Raw genomic sequence first — 27,210 nt, forward strand, 5'->3', positions numbered from 1 at the left:
GTAAAATTACGCTCTACAATTAAGAAAGTTTTTCTGTTCAAATAAGTTTTTCTGATGATTTTTGAATTAGCAGCTGTGTTCAGCTGTTCTATGCTATTTAGACAGCAGCGGAAAACAGGCTAGATGTTATGTTGGAATTAATGTGCTCTCACAAGTAATTTTTTTTGCAGAAGAAAAGCTTATTTCCAATTTTGTTTGTGTAATGACCTCACTTGGAAACAATTTCTCATGATTATTATGATTATTATTATTATGATTATAATTATTATTATTTTTATGGTTATTATATCATTATTGTTATTATGATTATTGTTGGGATTATTTTTAAAATAACTGGTTAGAGTTGTTATCTGTTCCTTTTTTTTTTGCTTAGAGCCTCTAGAGACACTGAAGTTTTCACCCAAGAAAGGATCCAACTGCAACTTCTTTCTAGATCGTTCACAGATGAATTCGAGTGACTTCCAAGAAGACAGTCTGCTGGACATGATGTTCACTAGCCCTAAGAGGATCATTATGCGGGTGAGTGTTATTCAAAGTTCGGCTTTTTCTTTAACCAAGTATAAAAACTGGTTCATTTAATTTTGATGTCAAATGACTGAACTGAAGGAAATAAAAATGAATAAATCGAATATGATTTAAGATAACTCGATCTTTAAATGTCAAAATTGCCATATTAAATTGTTGTGAAGATATTTTTTCAGGGCATACGTTTTTTGTATAATCTTTTTCTTTGACTTGCTCATTTCGTTTTTGCGTTGAAAAATCAACTGACTCGATTTTGAAATTTGTTTTTGAAGTCTCTTCAAATTTAAAAGGGATACAATGCATTATTTTTTGTTTTGAAGTAGATATAAGTTGAAAAAAATTAGTATGGGACATTCGTCACTGAGCTATTTGCTGTCATTACACTTGCGACTAGCTAGTGTATTAGTACTACGAATCTTCTTTTTTCTAACCTAATTCGCAAATAAAAGTGTTCACTTAAATGGAAATTTCACTGTAGCATTGCAAATTGCATAGCATCTGTACTCTGCTTTTTGTGACTAGTGTTTGGAAGTAATTAAGCGTCCTTGGCTGAGTGGTTAGTGCGTGAGACTCATAATTTTTAGGTCGCAATAGCTAGTAGGTTCAAATCAAAGATGTAGCCAAATTTTTACTAATTCGAGGCTTATTTCTGCTTTTTCTTATTGCACTTTATAGAGCTGCTTTTTCCGTGTTCTGGCTAGTGTGTGCTTTGCCTCTGTGTATCTTGTGTTTTTTGGGTGTAGTATAATTAGGTAATGTGATCCAATGAGAGACGTTTAACATGAGAAATTTTGTTCAGGGTCAATGTTTTTTCCCGGGAGATTCTTAAAATTGATCGCGCTTAACTTTAAATTTTTCGATGTTTGGTTTTTTGTTTCTTTTTAAGTTCAATTCATATTTATTTGAAAAAAGGACGGCAAATTACGCTCTCAAGTTTAGAAGAAAACGTAATTGTTCCGACCATTGAAAACGGTGAGGGACTTAGAATTCGCCTGTTTTAGTTTTTTCTTTTTGTTTTCCACGCAAAATCAGCTACATGAAATAATTATCGGACCGGTTTGAGTGATATATCATATTAAAGCCTTTTCAGTCGTGATTCGATTGACATCAAAAATATTTTGAAAAATTTTTCCCAGTGTCGAAAAAAGCCGGTTTGAAATTTTTGATTTTTTGTCTTAATTCGAGCAAAGAAAGCAAGCGAGCAAGCTTAGCACAGCTGCATTATCCCTAATTCAAGACCATTAAACCTAATTGTAAATAAGTAAAACTAGTTTTTGGAGTTTTTTTGCTTCATTTTGGGAATCAAAAACTTCAAAAAAAAATGACGTGCAAAAAGTTTTGAAACATTTTTTTTTTAATTTTTCAGTTTTCCTAATCAATTTTCTACAAACATTTTGGTAGAATTTGCCTATATTACTATAGTTGTCTAACTTGACTAAATTATATTATTACGTCACATCCTTCTATTACACCAAGCAGAAAAAACTAGATTAATTTGGAAAAAAAATTTCTGAACCGTAGATTTTTATAGATTATGGTCGGATTATTCTCTGCTACTCGCACAGTAACCGGATATCCTTGTTGTCTAATTTGCCATGATTTTGCAATTTCAATCTCAGGGGTCTTTGGAGTCTTCTGATGTTTAAAAAATTGAGAGAATCCGGGATTCGGTATATTAATTTCGCCTGACATTCTGAAAACGCTTAGCGGAATACCAGGTACTATGCAGAAATGCATATCATATTCAACCCAATGCTTTAAACAGCTCCGGATTCGTAGTTTTATCTGAGGAAAAAGACCAACTCTTATGCAGTTTCAGAGCTAGCTTTTGGCGGTTGGAGTGTTCGATTTTATCAAGATCAGTTCGAATTCAGTTGGTAATTGGAAGTAAAATTACGCTCTACAATTAAGAAAGTTTTTCTGTTCAAATAAGTTTTTCTGATGATTTTTGAATTAGCAGCTGTGTTCAGCTGTTCTATGCTATTTAGACAGCAGCGGAAAACAGGCTAGATGTTATGTTGGAATTAATGTGCTCTCACAAGTGATTTTTTTTGCAGAAGAAAAGCTTATTTCCAATTTTGTTTGTGTAATGACCTCACTTGGAAACAATTTCTCATGATTATTATGATTATTATTATTATAATTATAATAATTATTATTTTTATGGTTATTATATCATTATTGTTATTATGATTATTGTTGGGATTATTTTTAAAATTAACTGGTTAGAGTTGTTATCTGTTCCTTTTTTTTTGCTTAGAGCCTCTAGGAGACTGAAGTTTTCACCCAAGAAAGGATCCAACTGCAACTTCTTTCTAGATCGTTCACAGATGAATTCGAGTGACTTCCAAGAAGACAGTCTGCTGGACATGATATTCACTAGCCCTAAGAGGATCATTATGCGCGTGAGTGTTATTCAAAGTTCGGCTTTTTCTTTAACCAAGTATAAAAACTGCTACATATAATTTTGATGTCAAATGACTGAACTGAAGGAAAAAAAATGAATAAATCGATTATGATTTAAGATAACTCGATCTTTAAATGTCAAAATTGCCATATTAAATTGTTGTGAAGATATTTTTTCAGGGCATACGTTTTTTGTATAATCTTTTTCTTTGACTTGCTCATTTTGTTTTTGCGTTGAAAAATCAACTGACTCGATTTTGAAATTTGTTTTTGAAGTCTCTTCAGTTTTAAAAGGGATACAATGCATTATTTTTTGTTTTGAAGTAGATATAAGTTGAAAAAAAATTAGTATGGGACATTCGTCACTGAGCTACTTGCTGTCATTACACTTGCGACTAGCTAGTGTATTAGTACTACGTATCTTCTTTTTTCTAACCTAATTCGCAAACAAAAGTGTTCATTGAAAGTGTTGACTTATGGAAATTTCACTGTAGCATTGCAAATTGCATAGCATCTGTGCTCTGCTTTTTTGTGGCTAGTGTTTGGAATGAATCAAGCGTTCTTGGCTGAGTCGTTAGTGCGTGAGACTCATAAATTTTAGGTCGCAATAGCTAGTAGGTTCAAATCAAAGATGTAGCCAAATTTTTACTAATTCGAGGCTTATTTCTGCTTTTTCTTATTGCTCTTTATAGAGCTACTTTTTCCGTGTTCTGGCTAGTGTGTGCTTTGCCTCTGTGTATCTTGTGTTTTTTGGGTGTAGTATATGTAGTTAATGTGATCCAATGAGAGACGTTTAACATGAGAAATCTTGTTCAGGGTCATTGTTTTTTCCCGGGAGATTCTTAAATTTGATCGCGCTTAACTTTAAATTTTTCGATGTTTGGTTTTTTGTTTCTTTTCAAATTCAATTCATATTTATTTGAAAAAAGGACGGCAAATTACGCTCTCAAGTTTAGAAGACAACGTAATTGTTCTGACCACCATTGAAAACGGAGAGCGACTTAGAATTCGCCTGTTTTAGTTTTTTCTTTTTGTTTTCCACGCAAAATCAGCTACCACAAATAATCATCGGACCGGTTTGAGTGATATATCATATTAAAGCCCTTGCAGTCGTGATTCGAACGAGATCAAAAAATTTCAAATATATCACTCAACCCAGTCCGATGATTATTTGTAGAAGCTGATTTTGCGTGGAAAACAAAAAAGCCTGCTCGCTTGCTTTGTTCGTTCGAATTAAGACAAAAAATCGAAAACTTCAAACCGGTTTTTCTCGACACTGGAGAAACTTTTTGAAATTTAGTGTGGTTCGAATCACGACTGAAAGGGCTTTAATATGATATATCACTCAACCCAGTCCGATGATTATTTGTGGTAGCTGATTTTGCATGGAAAACAAAAAGAAAAAACTAAAACACACCCGAATACAAAGTTCCTGCCCATTTTCAATGGTCGGAACAATAAATTCTTTGTTTCTACCGTTCTTTCAGCCGTATGCACCATTCAAACCGTTTGGAAGTTTTCTGGAGTACCCGAAATTTTCAAAACAAGTCACATGTCAACACGTCTTGAGCGCTAAAATATTACAAGCTATCAACCTTACCTTCATTAGTAACTGAGGCTTCGTTCGACGTTACTTCTCCCTGTGGTGTTTGAGGAGCTGCATTATATGATTCCACAGCTTCTTCTGTCTGAATAGGCTTCACTTCTTCAACTACTTTCTCATCAGAAATGCCATCTAAAATTCAGACCTCGCTTGAGAAACTAACTGAACAACTTTTTTCTGAGTTAACATGCTTTTCTCACTGAGATATACAGACACATTCTTGCCAGTTAAGATTTCACAATAATTCAGTATTCTAAAGATTTTTGCAGCAGCTGAAGTTTTAGGATCTTTGAGTTAAATAACCGCAACTCATGAATATTAGCCAAGCAACTGAACTGAAACAGTATTGGGTTCGAAAAACATTCAAAGGCGAGTTAATTCACCTTCACGTTAATATTGATAACGCTAAGCGTCATGCACATACATGCGTGATTTGAGGGAGTAGGAACCACAAGCACTTTTACACTACACTACACGAAAAACGTACCAGTGGTGGAGTTTGGTTGACAAAAATAGGGTAACAGGGCACAGAACCATTCACCGATGGCTTCCAACCACTCTAGACATAAAAGAGAAAACCCAACATCACCAGGAATTACAGAAGGGACTCAATTGCATTTCAACAGCAGAAAAAAACCATAACCATGTGACTCTTAGAACCCACCACCTTTATTGATAACAAACTGTTGAATTTATGTTACATTGATTACTTTTTTAGAGATGACTTTCAGTGGAACTCGAGTGCAGCTGTGAGTGTATTGTGACCCTTTAGAGATGGTTCGATTCAAAATTAGGGTATTAAGGAAAATGTGAAGATATTATACATGTCATTTCCTTTTCTTACGTGACATTTGATGCTTTACACGTGACATTTCACAATTCCAACTGAGATTTGACCTTTATGAGTCTGCCATTTTCTAGATGCAGTTGACCTTTACCGTGTTCCAATTAACCTTTACCACGTGACATTTGACCGTTCCCACCCAAGTGACCCCCAGCCTTTCTCAGTATGACGTGACCTCTCCAAGGTAACAATTACCCTTTCCCACGTGAAGTTTGATCTCGACCCTTTTTTGTTACCTTTCAAACGGGCGTGCAATGGCATTCCAGAGTCTACTGAATTGGATGAGTGCGTTTGGACAATATGGGGTTTTACTTGGTCAGACGAAGCTGCGACTGCCAGTATTTTGGCGATTGATGCCGCTTTCAGGTAGAACTGACCCGAGTTAAACACGAAGTCTGATGTCGAGATATTCGAAGAGTGGAGTTGTTTAAACAGATCTGAAAGAAACTGCAGCGTTAACTCAGAATCGTTATCCATTTCAGTTGGTTCGGACGATGCTTCTTTTATTTCCAACTTTGAACTTAACTCGTGCATTTCAGAATCAGGTTCAATTTCAGTGTCAAATCCGAAGCCAAATTTAGATTCGTTACAGGAGTAATTCAAGATATCCTCAACTGTTAAATTTGCGAAACTAAGTCTCATTTCTGTATCGAAGCTTCCTAATTTCTTTTCAAAGCTGAAGTTAGAATGAATTATGTCTGCCGTAACTTTAGCATGAGTTTGATTTTCCTTCAAATTTATCTCCGTAGAAACGTTGCTGTGAACACTCTTAGTTACACTAGTTTCTTTCAATTGTTCACGACTATCATTTTTGGCTTGCCCTATTTTGGCATTTTCTATAGTATCAAGAGCTTCGGATTTCATGGATTTGTCTGGAATTGGTGCAGAGGATCTTAGGTCTAATGAACTTCGCTGCTCAGTATGTTTACTTGTTTTTTCAGTGCCTTCTAAGTTTTCATTAGTCTTCTGATCGATAACTGTAGCCTCATCTTTGCTTTCAATTTTCTTTTGCTTCATTCCTAGATCTTGTGTCTTGTCCTTAAACTGATCTTCATTTGCTAGCGATGATGTTTCTGAGATTATTTTGTTAATCTTAACAGTATTATTTGAATTCATTTCGTTCGTCGTTGGCACTGTTTTGTTCTGAATTAGTTTCTTTTCATCTTCATTAGATAATATAGACATATCTTTCACATTTACCAACTGATCAGTAGAGAATGATTCGTTCACGACAGACAAATTTACTCTCGTAAGAAGAGTTTCCGACTGAGGTATTTTTGAATGACGAAAAAATTTCACCGAGTAATACTTTTCAAGCATGCTCGAGTTTTCGAAACATTTTCTGTCGACTGAAAATTGAGCTCTTTCAACGATCTCGAAATATTCGGTTTTGATACTTACATTAGTGCTAGATTTTTCATCTGCACGTAAGTGATTAGATTGCAGAAACAGTTCGAGGTAACTTTTCTCGAGCATCGTTGAATTTTCGAAACATTTGTCGTCAATAGAAAATTGATCAAACATTTCTGTTTCATTAACCAGTAAATCTGCCGAACTAACAGTTAGATTGACTTCAGACTTGCTTCCGAGTAAATCTATGGTAGTTTTGAAGAATTTTTCCAAATAAAAGTATTCGAGCATGGTCGAGTTTTCGAAACATTTATGGTCAGAAGAATACTCATCCGTTACAGGTTTCGAATCATGACTCTGGTTTATAGCTTTGATCCAGCTAAAAACATCGGAGGGATTTGCAGTGGATATGCTGAACCTTCTGAACTTGTAAATTTCCAATGATGTTGCGTTTTCAAAACACTTTTCGCCAACATCTAAAATGCCTTTTTCCATTGAATTGGTAGCATCAATTTCCCGTTTCCTCTCTTCAGATTCATTTTCAGTCTTCGCCTCATTTTCTTGGTATTCGCGATTAGCTGAGAACTTTGTGTATCGGAAGATTTGAAAATCGGATGAGTTCACAAAACACAGGTCACCAAATTCAACAAAAGCGTCTAGATTTTGAACTTGAACAGTATTCGAATCAAGTGATTCATTGAAACACGTCGACAATGACAGATTCAGGCTAGTTTTTTCATTCAATTCCTTATAACTACTTCTCGATAGAAATGTTACCAATTGGTACTGTTCAAAGCCGCTACTGTTCGTGAAGCAAAATCTATCGGTCTCAAATATATCTCGATTATTCAACAGCTCAAATTGGTCAAAAACTGCATAACTTCCAGCTATCTGTGAGAAATTGCATCCATCTATTAAGAAAATGTTTTCAGGCGACGATACCTCTGTAAATGTCATATTATCTCCTGCGAGACATGTTAATTCCAGGCCAACAGCTGAACGAAACGGTGAAAAACTTCGGTCAAATAACTTGTCACCATTATTTCGATCACCTTTGGCGTCTTTCGCGCCATCATCAGATGGTATCAAATGAACTTCTAAGTGAAAATTAACCGAGTTATTGTCGTTAAAAGCACACTCTAATTGATGGACAAAACACGTGTTACTAAAGATTTCAAATTTTGTTTCAAGTGAATCATGAGAAACTTCCTGGGCATTTTCACAAGATTCAATTTCAGTATTACCGTAATTGATCGCGTCAGTGAAATTGTCATCAAATGACGAACAAACATCGATTGCGTTAAGATCTAGTAGATGGCACATTTCATGAAATTGTATCAATTCTACCGTCGATTCAGATTCGCTCAGATTAATTTTGTCCTGCATTTCAGTGATATGTGAATCTTCGCCTTCTCCGAACTTAAAACTAGCAAGTACTGGCATGCTAGAATCTCTGGATGCCGATATTGAACTTGTTACATTATCAAAAATGCCACAATATGGCCATAAAACAACCCGTTTGGCCTTCTTTTCATCTTCAGTTCGAATTGTAAATGGGAACTCTTTATTTAGATTTCCAACTGACATACTTTTGTTGATATTCGTTTCAATTTGGTCATCGATAGAGTCTTGGATGATAAAATTAGAAGCATCAACTGGACATGTTAATCGTAAATGATTCTGAAGAAACATCTGGTTATCACAGACGTTACGAAGGGGACTCATTTTTGCATTGCTATGCTTTCGAATCGGGGTTGTCGAAGTTTCATTTTCATCATCTCTTGTTTCGTTAGAATGAACCAACTTAGAAGCATTCATTACATTGATATCCATTTCTCGTATTTCAGTTTTAGACGAAATTTGTTCGTTCATTTTTTCTGATGCCTCAACTTTATTATCGAGCTTATTCTGTTCTACGAAGAGTACACCTGCTAGGCTAGAATAGCTCGTTTGAATTTCGGATTTAGTTTCCGCTAATGCACGAGCAATGTACACTTCCAGTAACTTCAATTCAAGCATAGTTGAGTTGTCGAAACATTTTCCTTCGAACTGAAGCTCACCCCATAAGTCAACTCGGGAACTATTTTGCAACTGAGAAATTCTATCTGCAATACGGTCACGAATATTGAATGAGGTTGGTTTGTCGGTTAAGTTCTCAAGCGAATAACTGTTCTGAGATTTATTTATCAAATTTTTCGAATCAGTTAAATTTTGGCCTTCATCTTCAGATTTTATTGTAATATCTGATTTTTTAGGTAAGCCTGCTTCTAACAGTGCTTCGACATTGGCTTCTTTTGTCAATAACAGTGATTCAGAGGTAACTTCTTTTTCCTGTGATTCAAATGTAACTTCGACCAATGGTTCTGCAATATTTTCAGTAGATTGCACTTCAGTTATTTCTTTAGCCGAATGGATTCTAAGCAGAATCTCTTCGTCTATTTTTGCCAAATCAGCATCCAGAGACTCTAGAATGCCACTTGCAGTCGATTCTTCACCCTCAGTTGGTCTTTCAGGCAGAACTTTTTGATCCCCCAACTGCGCTACGCGAGTGGCAGAAGGCACTTGGTCTTGAAGTGAAACTACCCTTTTTAGTTCAAAAAGCATACAATCAAAGATACAACAACGCTAGCACACTAACCCCTTTGTGTTAACATATAAATTAAGAAATCGATTAGTACGTAAATCACAAAAGTCGCTACAGATTAACTTAATTGCAGGCAACCATAATTAAACCGCAGAGCTTCTTTTTCGTAGAAAAAAATCTGAAATACTCATAATTGTATTTATTGGCTTTTTATGCGTCAAAAGTCTTGGAGCTCTTAAGTTAAAATTGATCCAAATATACTCAGTACGAAAAAGTACTCCTTACCTTGGGTAATTGATTTAGTGCCATTAACTAGCGCCATTATCGCTGAATCAGTAGCCTCCTTGGTATCATTTCTTTCTGAGCCCTCGGAACCACTTGCTGAATGTCCAGCAGATTCCTCAATTGATTTGTCACTTTCTTTTTCTTCTGTTTTAAGTCCAGTTTCAATTTCTATGGCCGCATCAGTTGCTACAACTTGATCACGAGAGATCTCGCCTGTTTCGGTCGCTGAACTTAATGTCTGATTGCTCCCACTTGCATATATTTGTTGCTCTGATTCTGCATTGGATTCTTTATCTGTTTTCCGATCTAACTCTGTTTCAGTGTTAAGGGCCAATTCATCACCTCCCATTTCTTTTTCGGACGTCGCAAATTCTTTAGTTTCTGATTTCGGTTCAACTGTGGACGGTGGCTTCTCTTTGGTTTCTGGGCTCAACTTATCCGAGTTCAAATCTCTGCCAATTGCAGCTTCATTTTGAAATTCAGTTTTAGATAAATCTATTTTAGGAGCTGCGATAATCGGATCATTTTCCTTGGAAGCTGCAACTTTTTCAACTTCATCCTTACGATCTGCAGTAGTTGAGATCTCTTCATTGAATCCTGCATTAGTAGAAGCATCTGTCTTGTAATTTGTCCCGATCGTTGGTCGATCTTGACTTTGAACATTGACTGGTTCCTCTCTGCTTGAAATTGAAGAAGTCTCTTTCTTAACCTCGACAGTTTTATAATCCTCATTCGACTCTGATTTTCCCTCCATCGTGGTTCCCCTTTTTGCAGCTTCATTTGATTGCTGCATTGATTTTCCAGCCGAGTTTTTGCTTTCCTCTGTTGTTACTTTCTCGACACTTTCAACTGATTTCGTTTCATGTTTAGCCTCGTCTCCTGTCGTGATTCCATTATTTTTTTCTACGCTGGCTCTGATTAATGCAATAGCCTCCTAAACAACAGTCCCCATTTGAAACATTTCAAACAAAGGCGAAGCGGAGTTTCGCACTAATTACGATCCCATCGGCCTCAAAACACACATGCACGCAAAAAACTTTTTCTCTTGTAGAACGACTCAAAATGAGTTTTCTAGGCCGAATTATTTTAGGTCAACACCTATCAAGCCAAAAACGAATTTCAACAAACATTTGCGACAACACGATCAAAAAGCAGCTCTAGCAAGTGAAAAAGAATAAGTAGAAACTAGCCTCAATAACGAAGCTACAAATGCTAATAAATTGTCAATTAAATGAGCAAAAGTAGCACCAAATACAAAAAGACAAAATACAGCCTACAGCCAAATTATGTTGCGATATACTTTGAATTAGATAATTTTTGAAATCGAGCTTTTTGTCATTGTTTTCCTGTTTGAAACAAATAACTTTTTTCGGTTCATTTGATGAATTAAAAATGCTTCAGCTGTGTTAACTTTTTACAAATCAAATGTCAAAGCACAAATATTTACGACTCAGGTTAGAAAAAAGACAGTTCGTACTAACACAATTTGCTTCGCAAAGCTAAATACCAACAAAAAATAGGAAAAAAAAACATTAGGAAAAAAGCCGACAGAAACAAATTTTTGCAGCTCTTAACGTTCACCCAACGTGCGTATACAGTTAATACCTTCCAACAACGCTATTACGGAAACACAAGTCAAGTACCCGGTTGCAATAACCTTGCTTATCGCAAGGATAAAGAAATCGAAAATCAAACTGAAGACTTGAGCCAGAAGAACCTTTCCTTAAAAAAATGGAAAAAAGTCATCGCGAACAATATAAGAGTCTGAACTACGTTCATCGACTCTTAAAAAGAATAGTTTACACAGAGGCGAAGTTGCACTTCGCATACACAAGCGAAAGTATGACCAAAAAAGCTACTGGGAAAAACTAAACGAGTAAAATTTTGAGTCTACAAAACTTCAAGTGACGCACGCCAATTATGAGTCTACATAATTGCTAAGTGACGCAAGCCAATTATGACGCATTAGCAGCACCAGTCAATTCAAAAGAAATTTACCAACTAACAAGCCTCAATTTATAGAGCGGACGCATTTTAACTAGTATACGAATAAGTTCATTATAACATCTGACCCTGCCCAGGTAGAAACCCACTTATTTTGCTGCTGGTCCCCTACCCTACTTCTACGCTACAGAAACATGATACCTGGAAGCTAAAGGGCTATTTGTGATATAATAGTCTGTGTTATTATCCTTAGTATTGGCTGTACTTAATAGCTGGATCAAAATGAACACACTTTGTCGCAACAATATTTGCGACTGAGGCTGGAAAAAAAGAAAGTTCATAGTATAACACAAGTTATGCTTGTGTAAAAACTAAGTATTTAGAGATACAGAAAAAAACTACAGTGAGGAGAATCTTCGCTTCGCAAACACTTGCGAGAACACGACAAAAAGCAGCTATATTAAGTGCAATAATAAAATTTAGAAATGAGCCTCGAATTAGTAAAATTCAGCTGCCTCTGAGATTCGAGCCGGCGACCAACAGATTGAAATTCTCACACACTAACCACATAGCCACGAAAGCTTAATAGGCACTAAATACTAGCCTCAAATAAAGCAGAGAACAGATGCTATGCAATTTCCAATGCTACTGTGAAATTTCCAAATGAGTGAACACTTTTAATGAAAACTTTTATTTGCGAGTTAGGTTAGAAACAAAAGAAGTTTCGTAATAAGAAACTAAGCTGATCGCAAGTGTTAATAGTTGTTTACAACCAACATAAAAAAATCAAATACAGAAGCAATTCAAAAGATCGATAAGCTCTGAAAAATTAGTAGGCCAAAAACAGATAAGCCTACAACTGGCCCTGACCTTTCAAAGGAATTTGTTAAACTAGTTCGTTAGCCCGAAAAAACTATGATTACGAATTGATAACGCTTGCGATAAAACAGTAGAGGCTGAGTTGGTAAGACGCTAGGCCTTTAACACAAAAGTCGAGGGTTCGAATCCCGCTTCAGTCATGGTTGGAGGATTCCCAGTATCATCCGCCTCCTCAAGGTGGGACTGGCTAAGGCTAAATGGATGACATCTCTCTCCCCACGAATGAAAGGCCCGATGTAGAACGGAGAAAGTGCCGAAGGCTTATTCAAAAAATTGCACGCATAAACAATAGTCTGAGAGCCATTCTACCATCTAAAACTCAGCTAACAATTTTCATGTTTTCCTGAAAACCACAGCGCAGTCAAGTCAACCAGACTTGCGAACAGTTATACTCTGCTTTGGCTAAAAAAAACTGCTTGTGAGGCTTGTCATTTTCTTTCTTATGTCTAAAATGAAGACATCGCCGACTGTTCTGTGATGTTGCAAAAAAATTTAGAATTTCGTATAAAATGGATTTACCTTGGCAGTCATTTTGACTCTGGACGCGAAATTCTTTTTGATGGGCTTCAAACACTGAGTCAGCTGATTGAGAGAGGGATAAGCAGTGATCATCTCCTGCTCTTTGTTCGATCTGTTGATCTGAAAACATAGCCAACAAACAATAGCAAAGAAAAGTGTGTTGAAGTCACGTAAAATCGAAATATATGAATGCCTTGTCTTGAAACTTCTCCAAAAATACAATAGAGCTCTTTTAAACTCAAGAAGTTTTTGTGATCACCGCTTTTATCATAAAAGTAGCCCAATTACAGAAAATTGGATCAATAGGTAACTTTTTTATTCCAAAAATTAGGAAATATGATTTTAGGATATCTAAAAAATCCACGGAACTCCACGAAAAATAGATTAAAACAAAAAGTCAACAAGGATATCCGGTTACTGTGCGAGTAGCAGAGAATGTTCCGACCATAATCGTTAAAAATCTACGGTTCAGAAATTTTTTTTCCAAATTAATCTAGTTTTTTCTGCTTGGTGTAATAGAAGGATGTGACGTAATAATATAATTTAGTCAAATTAGACAACTATAGTAATATAGGCAAATTCTACCTCAATGTTTGTAGAAAATTGATTAGGAAAACTGAAAAATTAAAAAAAAATTGTTTCAAAACTTTTTGCACGTCATTTTTTTTGAAGTTTTTGATTCCCAAAATGAAGCAAAAAAACTCCAAAAACTAGTTTTACTTATTTACAATTAAGTTTAATGGTCTTGAATTAGGGATAATGCAGCTGTGCTAAGCTTGCTCGCTTGCTTTCTTCGCTCGAATTAAGACAAAAAATCAAAAATTTCAAACCGGCTTTTTTCGACACTGGGAAAAAATTTTCAAAATATTTTTGATGTCAATCGAATCACGACTGAAAAGGCTTTAATATGATATATCACTCTAACCGGTCCGATAATTATTTCATGTAGCTGATTTTGCGTGGAAAACAAAAAGAAAAAACTAAAACAGGCGAATTCTAAGTCCCTCACCGTTTTCAATGGTCGGAACAATTACGTTTTCTTCTAAACTTGAGAGCGTAATTTGCCGTCCTTTTTTCAAATAAATATGAATTGAACTTAAAAAGAAACAAAAAACCAAACATCGAAAAATTTAAAGTTAAGCGCGATCAAATTTAAGAATCTCCCGGGAAAAAACATTGACCCTGAACAAAATTTCTCATGTTAAACGTCTCTCATTGGATCACATTATCTAATTATACTACACCCAAAAACACAAGATACACAGAGGCAAAGCACACACTAGCCAGAACACGGAAAAAGCAGCTCTATAAAGTGCAATAAGAAAAAAGCAGAAATAAGCCTCGAATTAGTAAAAATTTGGCTACATCTTTGATTTGAACCTACTAGCTATTGCGACCTAAAAATTATGAGTCTCACGCACTAACCACTCAGCTAAGGACGCTTAATTACTTCCAAACACTAGCCACAAAAAAGCAGAGCACAGATGCTATGCAATTTGCAATGCTACAGTGAAATTTCCATGTAAGTCAACACTTTCAATGAACACTTTTGTTTGCGAATTAGGTTAGAAAAAAGAAGATACGTAGTACTAATACACTAGCTAGTCGCAAGTGTAATGACAGCAAGTAGCTCAGTGACGAATGTCCCATACTAATTTTTTTTTCAACTTATATCTACTTCAAAACAAAAAATAATGCATTGTATCCCTTTTAAAACTGAAGAGACTTCAAAAACAAATTTCAAAATCGAGTCAGTTGATTTTTCAACGCAAAAACAAAATGAGCAAGTCAAAGAAAAAGATTATACAAAAAACGTATGCCCTGAAAAATATCTTCTCAACAATTTAATATGGCAATTTTGACATTTAAAGATTGAGTTATCTTTAGCCATATTCGATTCATTCATTTTTATTTCCTTCAGTTCAGTCATTTGATTCATTCATTTTTATTTCCTTCAGTTCAGTCATTTGACACCAAAATTATTTGAACCAGTTTTTATACTTGGTTAAAGAAAAGGCGAACTTTGAATAACACTCACCCGCATAATGATCCTCTTAGGGCTAGTGAACATCATGTCCAGCAGACTGTCTTCTTGGAAGTCACTCGAATTCATCTGTAAACGATCTAGAAAGAAGTTGCAGTTGGATCCTTTCTTGGGTGAAAACTTCAGTGTCTCTAGAGGCTCTAAGCAAAAATAGAACAGATAACAATTCTAACCAGTTAATATTAAAAATAATACCAACAATAATCATAATAACAATAATGATAAAATAACCATTAAAATAATAATTATTATAATCATAATAATAATAATCATGAGAAATTGTTTCCAAGTGAGGTCATTACACAAATAAAATTGGAATTAAGCTATTCTTCTGCAAAAAAATCATTGTGAGAGCACATTAAGTCCAACATAACATCTAGCCTGTTTTCCGCTGCTGTCTAAATAGCATAGGACAGCTGAACACAGCTGCTAATTCAAAAATCATCAGAAAAACTTATTTGAACAGAAAAACTTTCTTAATTGTAGAGCGTAACTTTACTTCTAATTACCAACTGAATTCGAACTGATCTTGATAAAATCGAACACTCCAACCGCCAAAAGCTAGCTCTGAAACTGCATAAGAGTTGGTCTTTTCCTCAGATAAAACTACGAATCCGGAGCTGTTTAAAGCATTGGGTTGAATATGATATGCATTTCTGCATAGTACCTGGTATTCCGCTAAGCGTTTTCAGAATGTCAGGCGAAATTAAATTTACCGAATCCCGGATTCTCTCAATTTTTTAAACATCAGAAGACTCCAAAGACCCCTGAGATTGAAATTGCAAAATCATGGCCTGAATATGCAAAAATCAAATTTGAGCGTGAATAAATTTGAATGTTTTTTCCTGAAAAAAATCAAGACTTAAATATCTGAAAATCATTTCGTTCTTTTACAGTTATCGCCAATTAAACAAAATTTAGCCGGGTGATGCTCCTAGGTAGGCTGTAACTATTGCACTTCGATTATTTTCTTCTTCGAATTTTTTTTTCGAATATCATTCATTTTTATAATGCCTACTGGATTTTAAATAAAAAGGAAAGTTGTGAAGATGGCGCAAACTCCCTCGAAGAAATTGATCGCAATGACAGCGCCCAATCGATGGTCGGGACTTTCCTGAGACTAATAACCCGCGTCAGTTCTGATGCCAGCTTCCATAAACGGAGCTAGCAAAAATTAAGGTCGCTTTTAGTCTCTTATCAGGCATCACTTTTGTGGAAACCCGAGGAGATGGTAGACGCATTTATTCAAACGAAGAAGCCAATAAAAAAACTATGCCGATGGATACATTTCTCGCAACCACCGCCGCCGACCACTGACATTCTTTCGCTTGCACGTGTAAACCATACTAATTAATGAGGTGGTCACAGCCCTTAGGCTGACAATGAAAATTGTTGATTAACATTTAGTAAAACACGCAAAAAATTTGGCGGTAAAAATTAAAAAAATAAATAAAAAAAATTCCGAAATTATATGATACAGACATGATGGAAAACAGATAATTACTGGTCAAACTGACAAGAACACTACTCTGCTTCCTCCAACGCAGTAATCGGACCAAATTGACTAAAAAAAGTCGACAAATAATTGTTTTTCGTGGCCTTTGCACTTTTGCTGTTCGAAAGTGGAATTTGGTTTCCTTATAACAAAGGAAACGAACTGAACTTCAAAAAAATCAGAAGTCAAACAGCGAAAAAGTAAAATTTGAGCCTGAACAATTTTCAGGACTTATCCCGAACAAAAAAATTTAAAAGTCATTGCGACGTATATAAGAGTCTGAATTATGTTTCAATTTTTTTGCATTTTTTATTTTTCGAGAACTGTTGTAGAATATGCCTAACTTCTAGACTTACGTCGTTCCGATCCTCTTAGCAATTTACGAACAAAAAACGACATAATTTGGAAAAAGATAGTTTTTTTAAGTTTTTTTTTCATTATTGTGGCCGGAATTTTCTGTTCCACCGGCACAGCACAAGCTAAGCTACACTTTGCTAACAAAATCAAGGAAACGGTCATTTCGTGGCACTTTTGCTGCATAGCAATGACAATTTAATAGCAATTGTTTATCGCCATATGACGAATTTCGAAAGAAAAAATAGATGGCATCAAACCTCTCTGAATTTCTAGAAAAATTTATAATTGAATATTTTTTCATGAAATTAACCCAATTTGAGAAAACTGGATCAATAGGCAAAACTTTTAATTCGCTGGGAAATCTGATAATTAATTTCCATTTACAAAACTAGAAAAATCAAAACTAAGCGTGAACAAATTTTAAGACTTTCTCCTGAAAAACAAAACAAAAAACAGTAAGACCTATTTAATAGTCTTCACACGTTCATTACTCTTAAACACTAGTCACCAATAAGGCAGATTAACGCATGCTATGAAGTTGACAATGCTATGCCGCAAAAGTGCCCTTAATTAGCATTTTTGTTTGTGAGTTGGGTTAGAAAAAAGTCGCTTCGTAATTCAACAATACGTTCGATTCTGTAATAAACTGAATAAAAACCCAACTCGAACCCTTGATCTTCAAGTCATGCGTCATTTTTAACCCCTAAAACTACAGAAGCAAAATATAGCGATACATGCGGCTCAAATAGGCAGTTTTATTATTTAACCAAGATGAATCCAAATCTGCCTCTTTAGGACATCAAAAAAATGTGGTTTTACAGTTTATTACTACGCTCCGCTGGTGATATTTTCTACTTCAATTAAAATCTATCGCTATTATATGTACAAACGACTGAGTTTCAGAATAATTACATTTAAAGCTAAAATTCATTTAAAAAAAATCAAAAACAACTTGGTTTCATCTTTTCTTGGAAGATTTTTTCGTTTTCGTTTTGCGCGGTTGTCGCCCTGGAATGATGCGCACAGTCTCAAGTTGATCTGAAAACAACACTCGTTTGTTCGCTGGTGAAATTGGAGGCAACTTTATTTCTCTGTCTTCGTTCAGTATAAGTGGCGCAGGTACAATTCGGAGCGTGATTGCGCCTCGATTGGAACTTGAGACCGTGAAATCATTAGATCGCGACCCTGATTCGGATTGCACGAAAGCTGTGTGTATGACAGCGTGATAAAGAGCATGGCCAAATTCAAAGCTATGAAATGTGGTAACATACGACTTCGTGATCGAAACTCCTTCGGATGTTCGAGGTATTAATTCATTTCTATTCGTCATTAGCTCGTTTTCTGTTTCGATTATATTTGTTTCACCAGCATTTTCCACTATTTTGTTATCGTATTCATAATTTGATTGCTGCTCTACCGATTCATTGTCTAATTCTATTGGCGAATTGGTTCGACTTTTAATGCTAATTTTTCCATCGTCAATTTCAATCTAAACAATTAATTGAAGAACAGATTATTAATAGATCAGCCTAACAGATTATTAATAGATTAGTAGAACAGATTATTAATTATAATCAAACTACTAACCTCCGGCATGTAAATGCTGTAATGACGGATGAGTTTAGCCGGCTCGGATGATGATTCGTCTACAGGGGAGCAAAAATGTCGATGAAATTTTCCAACATGATTCGGTGGAGTTTGCACTGTCTCTTCCCATTCCGGTCTAGGAGTCACTCCTCCGTTGACAAAAATAGATCTCTTTGTCTGCAAGGTTTCAAAAGACTTGAGCCAATCAGATTCTGTTCTGGAAGCTCTGTTTAAACTTGCAACTATAGGACTAGCCCAATCTATTCTCGGAACGGGGTTGCTAGAGTTCGTTTTCGAGTTTGAAGGAGGCGCGCTCAAAATGTGCTTCTTCTTATTTAGACCTTTAAACACACATCTTCAGATAGTTTTTTTAGTAGAATGTTGAAAAGAATTGGAGGAATAAAGGTTACCTAGTGGATCAGTTGCAGCTCCTCCTTGAGAAAAAGACTGTTTGTTCCTTTGCAACTCTTCCGCTGGATCCCTTGCCGTTTTTAAAGCTTCCTCAGTTGGTCCGTTGCATTTTGTGAGAAGCGCCTTTTGGGAAGTGAAATATGGCTGCCACGAAAAAACATTCATTGCGGAAGCGCCAGCTACAGACGTCTGCAGGTCCTGGTGATTCTCCTGGTTGTGATTATGATTCCGGTTTCGATTCTGATTCTGATTTTTTAGCCGGTCTCGGTTTATAAGAGTCGAGTAAAAGTCCGAGTTTCTGTTCGGCTGGAATGATTGTTTATATACACTTTTTACTGTTCTATCATCGTGGATAATGGAGTAAATCTTTTGCCTGTATTCGTCGATTTTCTCTTCAATCAGAAACTTCGACGACGGAGACGATGTTTTACACATTACCGCACGACTGCTGTTCATCTTCGCCAATTTGCAGCAAATTAATTTTATAACCATAAAGTTAGTCAATGAAAATTTATACACAATGCTTCAATAGAAGCCTTTTATGATAGTTTACTCATAGCTATTACATATAGATCGCATTTTCAGTTACCTTCTAATGGCTCACTTAAAGAAGCATAAGGCAGAAAAACAATAAGAACATCATAAAACAACTTACAATAACCGACCTACTATTGATAGAAAACATTTCAAATTATGTGCCATGACTGCTCAAAACAACTTAATTAATCGCAAGCCAAAAATGCACAGATGAACTGAAGCCCCCTTTTGGACTGACTTCTTTGAAAACAAAGTGAATGGAGTAGGCAAATTGGCAAGAAAATATTAAGACTAAGAAAAAGTAAGAGGGATGCTAGTTTTCATGGACAACAACTGAGCAATCTAGATCGCGAAGAAGGATTACAATTACCGAAGACGAACCGAAGCTTCGATCTTTTGCAATACAGAAAAAACGGATGTTTTTATTTTCGAACACCAAAAATAAGCATCAAGATAACAATTTGCTGTTATAAAACTCAAGTCAAATAATCTGCAAGGTTTATCAAATCTATAGCGCGGTAATTTATCCGATAAAATGAGATGAAAGGGATTTAGTCGGAACACTAGCCATTGAATTTTTAAGAATTTTTGTTAAGAAATGGGATTTTGACCTATAAGAAGTGCAATACAAAAACGCTACAAGAAGTTCAATTCCGAACGCTATGTAGACAATGACAAATTTTAAGAAGAAGCAACTAAGCCTACTTATCTTGGGTTGAAGCTTATTGCACCAAACGTCAACTGAAAAAATAATTTCCCGTAGAACCGAAACTATTTTTTTTTCATGAAAAACTTTGAAGTATAAATTCTATTCTAAGAACTTCAGCATTTTGTGCGATCCGGAATCAAGCATTAAACTTATGCTTCCCTTGGAATGACCCCAAATTAGGTCCCTAAGACAATAAAATATAAGTCAGAATCATTTAACCGAATATAGTTTTTAAACGAAAAAAACAGCAAAACATCAAACAAAATATAGAAGTCAAAGCTAGTTATATTAAAAATTGCGGTAGTAATTCTAAGCACTAAAAGCAATTAAATTGAAAATAGTGTGCAAAAAAAATCATTTCAACGATGAGACAACTAAGTCGACAAAACATAAGCAGGCAAACTCGAGGTCGACAATTTTTTGGAAAGGATATTTCCAGTTTAAGCAAAAAAGTTACTGTTCAGATTCAAACCAAAGACCTTGGGCGTCCCACATGTTTTCTTTCTTCGCCTACAGGCAAAGTGTCGGACACGCATAAAAATTTGAATTCCTTATGAATCAAGCTAAAAGTGAATCAAGAGATTCTGTTAAACAAGTTGTAAGCCCGAAAAAGTCTATATTGCGATTTGATAACTCTTGCTAATCGCAAGCGTAAAAATTGAGCATGTCAGCTCAGTGAGTGAATTATTTAATTAGTTACATATTGATCACTTTAGGAAAATCTAATTCCCGCTTACGAGACATAAGCTGTCACAAGTGATAAACAGCCAACTTACAGTAATCAACGCAAGAATATAGAGCTAAAATGTTTCAAAAAATTTCAAAATTGAAGCACCAATACATGCCTTAAGGTTCTTTGAAAATCAAGATAAAATTATCATCGGTGCTTTTTTGATTTAAAAACCCTAACTTGAGAACACTGGATCAATAAGTAAATTTTAAAACTCAGCTGGAAATCTGAACATTAAAAATCACTTTCGAAAATTAACTTCATCACATTTTTCGTGACCGCTACAATTTTGTTGTTCGATAGTGGAATTTGCCTTCTTTTTGAAAATAAAAATGCACTGAACTTAAAAAGAAATCAAAAGTCAAATCGCGAATCAAAATTGAACGTAAACAAATTTTAAGACTTTTTCCTGAACAAAAAAAAATCACCAAAACCTATATAGGAGTCTTCAATACGTTCATTACTCTTAATACTGATTTTATTTTCTCCCAGTCACAGGGGACCTATCAATATTAGACCGGCTTAATAACAGACCTTTCCAATCAAATTGAAACCCATTTTCGAAATAAGAAGTCGATCACGTTTTTCGTGTTATTTACCCTTTCGCTGTTCGGTAGTGGAGTTTGCCTTCCTTTTAACAAAAAACAGAAGTGAACTGAAAAAGAAATCAAAAGTCAAACCGTCAAATCAAATTTTAAACAGAGGCGAAGCTGCGCTTCGCAAACATTTGCGAAAACACGACCAAAAAGCAGATCTATCAAGTGACACAAGAAAAAGTATAAATAAGCCTCGAATTTGTAAAACTCGAATCAGCAAAAATCTGCGAATCAGTAAGCCACAATATGTATAAGTTATGCAATTCAAAAAATTGCGAGATATATTGAGTAAGAAAATTTTTCAAACGAGATTTTGTTATTATTATGTTGTTTGAAACAAATAGCTTTCTTCGGTTCACATGATTAATTAAAAATGCATCAACTGTCTAAACTTATAACTATTCGAATATAAAAGCACACGTTATCAATAAGCTGTAAAGGTGCCACTAAATTTCAAAGGTGCAACAAAATATCTGATTGCCTTCGATGCAGCAAATTCGACGCAGCAAATATTGTTGCTTTAAGACTTAATCCCAACAAAAATCGCAACAATATTTGCGACTTAGGTTGAAAAAAAGAAAGCTCGTACTATATCATATTGCTTCGCAGGGGTAAATACTTGTTCCTGAAAAAAAAATCAAGACTTATATAAGAGTACTCATCACGTTTAGTACTCTTAAAAATAACTAACGTTTCGGCGCATACTTACTACATACCACCAGAGCAAATACAGATATTTGAAAAAAAAACAGAGCCATATGTTGTTTTAGGGGAGAAGGTAGCTTGAAAAAACCTGTTCTGATCACTCACTTGAGCAATTGTTGTCTCCGCAGACTCCCATCTCTTCAGCTTCAGCCGGGGGGTCACTTCTCACACCACTCCAAGCACAAATCAGCAGCAGAACAATAATGAACATCTTTTCTGGCCTAACAGAACGAGCATTTTAGGGAAAATTGAACATAAAAATCATCATATTCATATTTTAAAAAAAAGCTCATTTGAAAAAATTCCTTTGCTATACAAATCTGCAATGAAAACGTTCTTATGCATTGGAAACGTATAAATACCTGGAAAAAACTCTTCTTAATTCGAAAGATACATATAAAAAAAATTCAGCTCTACGTAAGATTTTTCAATAAAGTTTCCAGCGATAGAAATCTCCAGCGATAGAAATCTCCAGCGATAGAAAATGAAGAAAAAAAATAGTCAGTAACGCAGAAAAATTGAAATTTACAACGATTCACGTGTATCTGCAGCTTCTAAGGGTTTCTGAAAATTCAATACTAACATTTTAGATTTATTGAGAGACGTTTCGATTACAACGAAGGAATTTTAATTAGGGAAAAATTTCACTCCATTTCTGTAGTTGAACTTAGTTTAACTGTGTTGCAATTTTCAAGTGTAAGAAAGAATGTTGGTTTTGCGATGCGCATATGGTATAAAAAACTACATGAATAACATGGATGATATTTTTAAAATGTTGTGGTAGAAAAATTATTTTGTTTTATTTGCTGAGATCTGTATTCCATTTCGGTCTCAATGCTCATTCACGCTCTTGTCAAGCTAACAAAATCGCATTAAAATAAAACAAATACTTTTATAGAGACAGCAAGTGTAGCCGGTTGCTGTGTACGTAGAACAGAATGTATCGACCAAATTTGGAGATTAAAGTTGGAAAAGAAGAGATGCTTTTTCTAAGTTTTGAAGTTTTCTTGGTATCTGGCAGGGACTGAACAGCTCAAGGGTCAAAATGATTAGAACAATGTTTGAGCTATAGGCGAAGCATTAGTTTTCTATGTGGACAAAACCACAATCAATAAATTCCACCCTATGCCATAGCTAGTTCCACTCTCCTTGAGTTCTTATATCGATTTCAGCCAATAAAATCGTCAAAATTCTCAAAAACTTTCAGCGTGTGAATCGGAAACATAAAGTTCTCATGATATTCGGTTTTCTCGCCCGACAACGACGTTTTATTCGAAGAATTTAACTCACCGGCTGGACTTATATGAAGTTCCAGATACTGATACAAAGGGTCCCCTTCCCATGCCCAGGTTAGTGACATGTCCGCTGATGCCATCAAGCATCATTAATCTGAAATCAAAAAATTACTCATACTAGGTATTACACACAGAGGCGAAGCTGTGCTTCGCAAACACTTGCGAAAACACGACCAAAAAGCAGCTATCAAGTGAAATAAAAAAAGTTGAATAAAGCCTCGAAATAGCAAAAACTCGGCTACGTGTAGGATTCGAATCTGCAACCTAATGCAATCAAGAGATTTTGAGTCTCACGCACTATCCACTCAGCCACGCAAGCTCAACCACCGACAAACACTAGTCACAATAAAAGCAGCTACTTATTCTAATAAATTGCCAATGACATTCAGCAAGTGACACCAAATACAAATACACTCTATTTCGCCAGTAATAATTTGGAATATAACAAACTGAAGGCAACCATACTAACTTTGCATGTAACAAATCGCAAGGCATAAAACCACATTATGTAGAAACTATGCATTTCAAAAACCTGCGAGATTAATTGAGTTAGAAAATTTCTGAAATAGTTTTTATTATTGTTATGTTGTTTAAAACAATTCACTTTTTTCGGTTCATTTGATGACTTAAAAATGCATCAAATATGTTAACTTATTACTATTCGAATGTCAAAGCACATGGTATGAAAAAGCTGCAAAGGTGCCCTAAAACAGGCACTAATATTTGCGACTAAGCTAGGGAAAAAAATAAGGTTTGTACTAATACACTCGCTTCGCAGGTGTAATAACAAACCGATTATTTAAACAATATTGTCGTAAAAATTACGAAGAAAAAAAGATTTTAGAGGATGATGCAGACGTTTTTAGAGGAAAAATACCACACCCTATACCAAAGGTTCCACATATTAGAACTATCTGGCGACATCAGTTTTTAACATGAAACTTTCTTTCCGACCCTTAAAAATGGGGAAGAACTTTGATTCGAGTGCATTTTAGTTTTTCCTTTTTTCTTGTTGTTTTCCACGCAAAATCAGGTAACGCAAATAATCATCGGACTGGGTTGAGTGATATATCATATTAAAGCCCTTTCAGTTAAAATTCGAAAAACATTAAGAAATTTCCAAAAAATTTTTACTGGTGTCGAGAGAAACCGGTTTCAAATTTTTAATATTTCTTAATTCGAGCTAATAGGGTTACCGTGTAAAAACTTTCTGTAAAAAAATTTGAATTTTTTTTGATTTTTTTCCGTTCTTTCAAGTTATTTTTCTACGTAAATTGTTCTTAAATCCGCTTTATTTTAATATTACTGTCGAATATGTCTAATCCCCAAATTTTTATTCAGCTCATTTTATCACACCATGCCGAAAATACAAAAAATAATTTGTCAAAAAAAAACTTTTTTTGTAACTTTAAGAGTCTGGTCGGAACATTCTGTAACCGGAACATTCTGTAACCGGAACATTATGTAACTGGAATATTCTGTAACAACAAGTAACCGGCTATCCTTGTTTGATTTTGGCCTCGTTAGAAGAAGCTCACACTTCGTTAACAATGCAAATCGAAAAATCGTTATGTATTTACCTGCTCCAAAAAAATTATAGGCCCGCAACCACTAGCACAACAGAAATCGACATCAAATACACGCCACTTAAATTTACAATCAGAATGAGCCAATCAGAATCAAGAAAAAAATATATTTCAATTGTTTGTTTTCTTATCTCGATTGGCTTTCTGCTTGTCTACTTTATGACTGTCTACTTATTACTACGTAACCATCTGATGAGTAACATGGTCATTCTTTTTGTCGCTTAGAAATAACTACATCAAGAGGATGGGGCATTCAAAAAAATTCCCGATCAATGGATAAACCTTTATGAGCGTAAAAACGACACAAACCGTTGATTTGAAGCAAGTTGCAAAAAAATGTCTTAAAATGAAACCTTACTATTTTAACTGTTTTTACAACCCATTTCAAATTGAAAGAGCTGCAGTACAATTTATCATTCGCTCCTATGATTTGAAGCCGTTGATTTGAAACCGTTGATTTGAAGCAAGTTGCAATAAATGTCTTAAAATGAAACCTTACTTTTTTTACAACCGATTTCAAATTGAAAGAGCTGCAGTACAATTTGTCATTCGCTCCTATCTGAAGCTTATTAGTGGCAGAAGAAAACAGCTGAATAAAAACGAAGAAAAACCTTTATTTTTTATCAATTAAATTCTTTATTTAGAGCCATATTGAAAAAAAAACCAAAAAAACTGTGACAGAAAAAATTCAGCCTGGACAAGTTTCATGGAAAAAACGAAAACACACAGGATGATAATACACAGAGGCGAAGCTAAGCTTCGCACCACTTGCGATACATAACAAGAAAGCCTCTAAGTCGGAAAAAATTGAAAATGTCGAAAAAACTAGATCCATCAAAATGAATAAGGATACTTTTGACAAAAAAAACCGCCAAGATAGTAAAACGTGAAGATAGCAACGGAAAAAATACAAAGCGGTAACAAAGCCAAAAACAGCTCAGCAGAAACCCTTGATGTCAAAAAAAATCAACAAGACTTAATAGGTCCTCTCTCCCTAAAAACACACACACATTAAACTTTTTTAGCTCGTCATATGAAACAATTTAAGGCAAATAAGCCAATATAATAAAGGCCGAAACCTATTAAGCCGAAAAAAAAATTAAAAAAAACAAATCGAAAAAAAAGTTTTCATGAAAATCTATAATTTCTAATAAGATTTTTTTGCGTTTTGAGCAATCTAGAGGGGCGCACAGAAATAACGTTTTCATTCAAAAAAATAGGGCACTTAGTCCATAACATATAAGCCAAAATTATCATTTTGGCAGAATAAAGTTTTTAATCGATTAAAAACAAACAAAAAAGAAATATACGAAGAATAACAAACAGCGGGAAAAAATCAGAACACTAAAAGGAACTATAAAGTATCTTGCGTACAAAAAAACAATTCTACGATGCGGCAACTATGCTGAAAAAACATAAGCAGACAAATACTAATCCAACAATTTATTTACCGTTTGAAAAAAAAACAGGTCCTGTCCAATTCGAACCCAGAAACCATTTAAGCCGATAACGAATTCGTATAATCTGCTTAACTGAACAAAAACAATTAATATTGAATATTTTTTCACAACAGGACAAAAATTACAGAGGCGAATCTGCACTTCACACACTAACGACGAAAAAAAATACAGTAAATTAGCCTTTGAAAAACTTGAGCTCTACGTTATTCGAGCTGCAGACTTCCAGGTCAAGATTCTAACGTCCAGACCGACCACTCAGCCACAAGTGCCTGAAGCTTCTAAACACTAGCAACTAATACGCCACATAGATACAACACATGCTATCAAGTTGCTATGCTATGCATAACACATTAAGGCCCTTTAACTCGCAAAACTGCTCGTCCGGCAACTCTGGCATATGAGCCCGCTTCGAAGAAACATCACGCCACCAAAAAAGTTAGTGTTCTAATTGCAGTGCTCTGTTGTCCTACTTTTTACTGGTAACTATGCATCAGCTCAGCGGGCCTGAAAACTTACTCAGTTGAGCCTAAGATTCATTGTTGAATCAACACCTGTCCCAAGGAGTAGGCTCAACTCATGTGTTCAATTCAAAAAAAATCTGTCCTGATTTAAGAGACAGGGGAATACGTTGTTTGTATTATCGGAAGCAGAGTTGAAGCACTTGGGATTAACCGGAGCGATAATGACCGAGCCAGCAGCGGGCCCTGCGCATGAAAGTGACCATAGTATGAGATACTTTTGAGTGATATCATTCAGCGT

General features: G+C 35.2%; 2 protein-coding genes across 2 annotated transcripts in view; both read right to left on the minus strand.

The window, feature by feature from the left end:
- LOC134847869 (uncharacterized) overlaps positions 1–23,495 on the minus strand; it is a 68,746-nt gene extending 45,251 nt beyond the window's left edge. The window contains exons 1-7 of the mRNA XM_063865122.1: positions 23,401–23,495; positions 22,216–22,331; positions 14,978–15,123; positions 12,940–13,059; positions 9,598–10,531; positions 5,615–5,815; positions 4,532–4,666 (exon numbers count right to left, since the gene is read on the minus strand). Of these exons, the coding sequence (XP_063721192.1) occupies positions 4,532–4,666; positions 5,615–5,815; positions 9,598–10,531; positions 12,940–13,059; positions 14,978–15,123; positions 22,216–22,331; positions 23,401–23,495 (1,747 nt within the window). The remainder of the gene's footprint in view (positions 1–4,531; positions 4,667–5,614; positions 5,816–9,597; positions 10,532–12,939; positions 13,060–14,977; positions 15,124–22,215; positions 22,332–23,400) is intronic.
- On the minus strand, positions 17,644–19,799 carry LOC134848425 (uncharacterized). Its single transcript, XM_063865864.1, has 3 exons — positions 18,833–19,799; positions 18,423–18,763; positions 17,644–18,324 (listed from the first exon to the last, which is right to left on the minus strand). Exons 1-3 carry the CDS (start codon positions 19,323–19,325, stop codon positions 17,794–17,796), a joined length of 1,365 nt encoding a protein of 454 aa, XP_063721934.1. The 5' UTR covers positions 19,326–19,799; the 3' UTR covers positions 17,644–17,793.
- Positions 23,496–27,210: the final 3,715 nt, after the last annotated feature.

This window comes from Symsagittifera roscoffensis, chromosome 6 (genome assembly GCF_963678635.1).
Source record: "Symsagittifera roscoffensis chromosome 6, txSymRosc1.1, whole genome shotgun sequence".
NCBI lineage: Eukaryota > Metazoa > Xenacoelomorpha > Acoela > Convolutidae > Symsagittifera > Symsagittifera roscoffensis.